Source organism: Trichechus manatus, unplaced genomic scaffold (assembly GCF_000243295.1).
Source record: "Trichechus manatus latirostris isolate Lorelei unplaced genomic scaffold, TriManLat1.0 scaffold00214, whole genome shotgun sequence".
Taxonomy (NCBI): Eukaryota; Metazoa; Chordata; class Mammalia; order Sirenia; family Trichechidae; genus Trichechus; species Trichechus manatus.
In genome coordinates this window covers 296,857-299,305 of record NW_004444150.1, presented here as the reverse complement: position 1 = coordinate 299,305, position 2,449 = coordinate 296,857, and the positions used below count along the sequence as shown (strand labels likewise).

Sequence of the window (2,449 nt, the reverse complement as noted above, 5' to 3'; positions counted from 1 at the left end):
CCCGCCGCAGCGGCCCCTGGCGGCCGGAGGACCGCGGACCGGGCGCAGAGCGGAAGTGCAGCCGCAGAGCCGGCTGGACAGGGCCGGCGAGGGGCGGCTCCCCCGGCCCACCTGGCGCCGTCGCAGCAGGCCCCCACCACGTTGTCCGGAGGGAGCCCGAGGGCCCAGCGCAGCTGCTCTGCCCAGAGGGCTCCACAAGGATGAGGACCCAGGAACGCCCAGGCCCCGGAGCAGCTGGTGCTGGACTGGACCCCCAAGACCCAGCCCGGCAGAGAGGGCAAGCAGCTTGTCCACCACCGTCAGGCTGTGGCCGGGGAGGGCTCAGCCACCCTCGAGGACCCCTGCACTTGCCTTGCTTCCCATAAACAAAAGGAAATCAAAGGAGAAAGTGCTTGAGAGCGCAAAATATTTTATTTAACCATCTGCGATGTAACAATTTGCATTTAGGAAAAATAGCAGCTCCCGCCTCGGAGGAAGTGTCTTGAATCAAAAGTGGTTGGCAGTCTACACAGGACAATCGGCAGGGACGAGGGGACACAGAGCCCACACACGAGACCTCCTCAACGAAGGTGACAGGGACAAAAGGGCCAGTCACACGAGTCTGTGAGACAGTGGAGACATTCTGTGGTCTTTCCTGGGTGATCCCAGTGAGCCAGGACAGCAGGAGGGGCCTGGGCTAACTCCACATTTACAGTTTCTACTCTTTGAATCTAAAGTACCCAGCAAACGGTTCCTGTTCCCGCAGCAGAGCCTACAGAAACGATCGCCCTACTCATTTTATAAATAGCCCACTCTTCTTCGGACTCTTAGACAAAAACGTGAAGGCTTTGGAGAATAGCTGATGAAGCCTTAAAGCTGGAGGAGTCCAACAGGACGCTCCACTGCAGCTGAGTATGGCTGAGTCAGTCACCTATCAGCTACCTAAGCTCTCAGTGTGGGAAGATTCAGGGGCAGAAATACTCGATTCCAGAGCTTCTGTCAAGAAATTGTTGTGAGCCACTTTCTTCAAGATGTTACCAGTCCCTTCAATGATATCAGAGTAGCAGGTCAACAGGCTCACAACCCAGTACCCGCTCCTCGATGTCGAGGGCACCACTGTGCAGCCCTCCCATGGAGCCTGACCAGAACACGCCCCAAGGCAGACGTGGTGCAGTCACAGATGTCACATGTGGATTATCTGGATCAGCCAGAACCCCCCAAAATCTGAGCCTGCCAGTCACCTTCAGAGTATAAACTTTGCCGTGGCTCTTTGTCGGCAGCGGCACAGACTGTGTGGCTGGGCCGAGCTGGTCCCTTTGGTTGTGTGAAATCACTTGTGGCCCTAGCAGGGCGCAGGAGCGTAAGTGAAGCCGGAAAGGCCGCCGCTGCCGGGAGGAAGGCCCTCTCAGAGGCTGACTGTGACCACCCAAGTCAGTGCCCGTCTCCGCTCAGGTGCTGGTGGAGAATGTCACAGCCTCTGAAACGAACAAGAGTGTGACACCCTCACATTGTTCTTCCGGCTGCAGAGATGGTGAGTCAGGAGCTGCCTGTGGTGGCAGACCAGGCACCAAGGCCCTCGCCCTCCCACACCACTCACTCTCTGATCCAACACCTGAAAGGGGGCAGGGCTGGCAAGGGCAGAGCTTGCCAGCCTCTGAGCTGCCTGCTGGCCGAAGGCACTTCTCCCTGGTAGCAGCAGCCTTTCCAGTTTCATGAATGTGACACTTAGATGATTAAGATTACATACTCTGACCATTCTCGAATGACTAAGAAGGTAACATCCTTAAAGCATTCTTGTAGGTAAAAGGTTCTGAGTAACAGATTGGCTCTTTTTATCCAGTATCTGAAAGGAACCGAGAATTAATTCTGGCAGCAGTTCAGAATGACAGGCTGTCCGTTTCGGGACAGAAGACAGTCAGCAGCAGTCACTCCGAGTTCTTGATGGAGAAGATATTTCAGGGTCCAAATGCTAATCCAGAACAGAACATTCTAGTTCAATGCTGGCTGTTGCCTCTGGCCCATCCTCCCCGTCCTCGAACCTCCCGAGGCAGCAGAGACCTGAAACAAAATGAACAGCACTGACTTCCACCTGCCAGCTCCCAAGGGGGCTGCCCGATATCACGCACGATGCTGGTCTATGGACTGAGACAAAACAGGTGGTTTTACATGAACAAGTGGCCGTTGTTTTCATTTCTAATAGCCTCTGACGGTAGTAGTAAACCTCCGCGTTCCCTCTGACAGCAGTGTTAAACCTCGGCGTTCCCTCTGACAGTGGGTATTAAACGTCGGCGTTCCCTCTGACAGTGGGTATTAAACGTCGGCGTTCCCTGACAGTGGTATTAAAGCTCGGCGTTCCCTCTGACAGTGGTATTAAACCTCCGCGTTCCCTCTGACAGTGGTATTAAACCTCGGCGTTAGTAGTATTAAACCTCGGCGTTCCCTCTGACGGTGGGTATTAAACCTCGGCGTT

General features: G+C 54.9%; 1 protein-coding gene across 1 annotated transcript in view; it reads right to left on the bottom strand.

The window, feature by feature from the left end:
• Positions 1-430: 430 nt before the first annotated feature.
• Positions 431-2,449, bottom strand: part of SEC16A (SEC16 homolog A, endoplasmic reticulum export factor) — a 34,525-nt gene continuing 32,506 nt past the window's right edge. Inside the window, exon 31 of the mRNA XM_023742651.1 lies at positions 431-2,037. Within this exon, the coding sequence (XP_023598419.1) occupies positions 1,969-2,037 (69 nt within the window). The 3' untranslated portion in view covers positions 431-1,968. The remainder of the gene's footprint in view (positions 2,038-2,449) is intronic.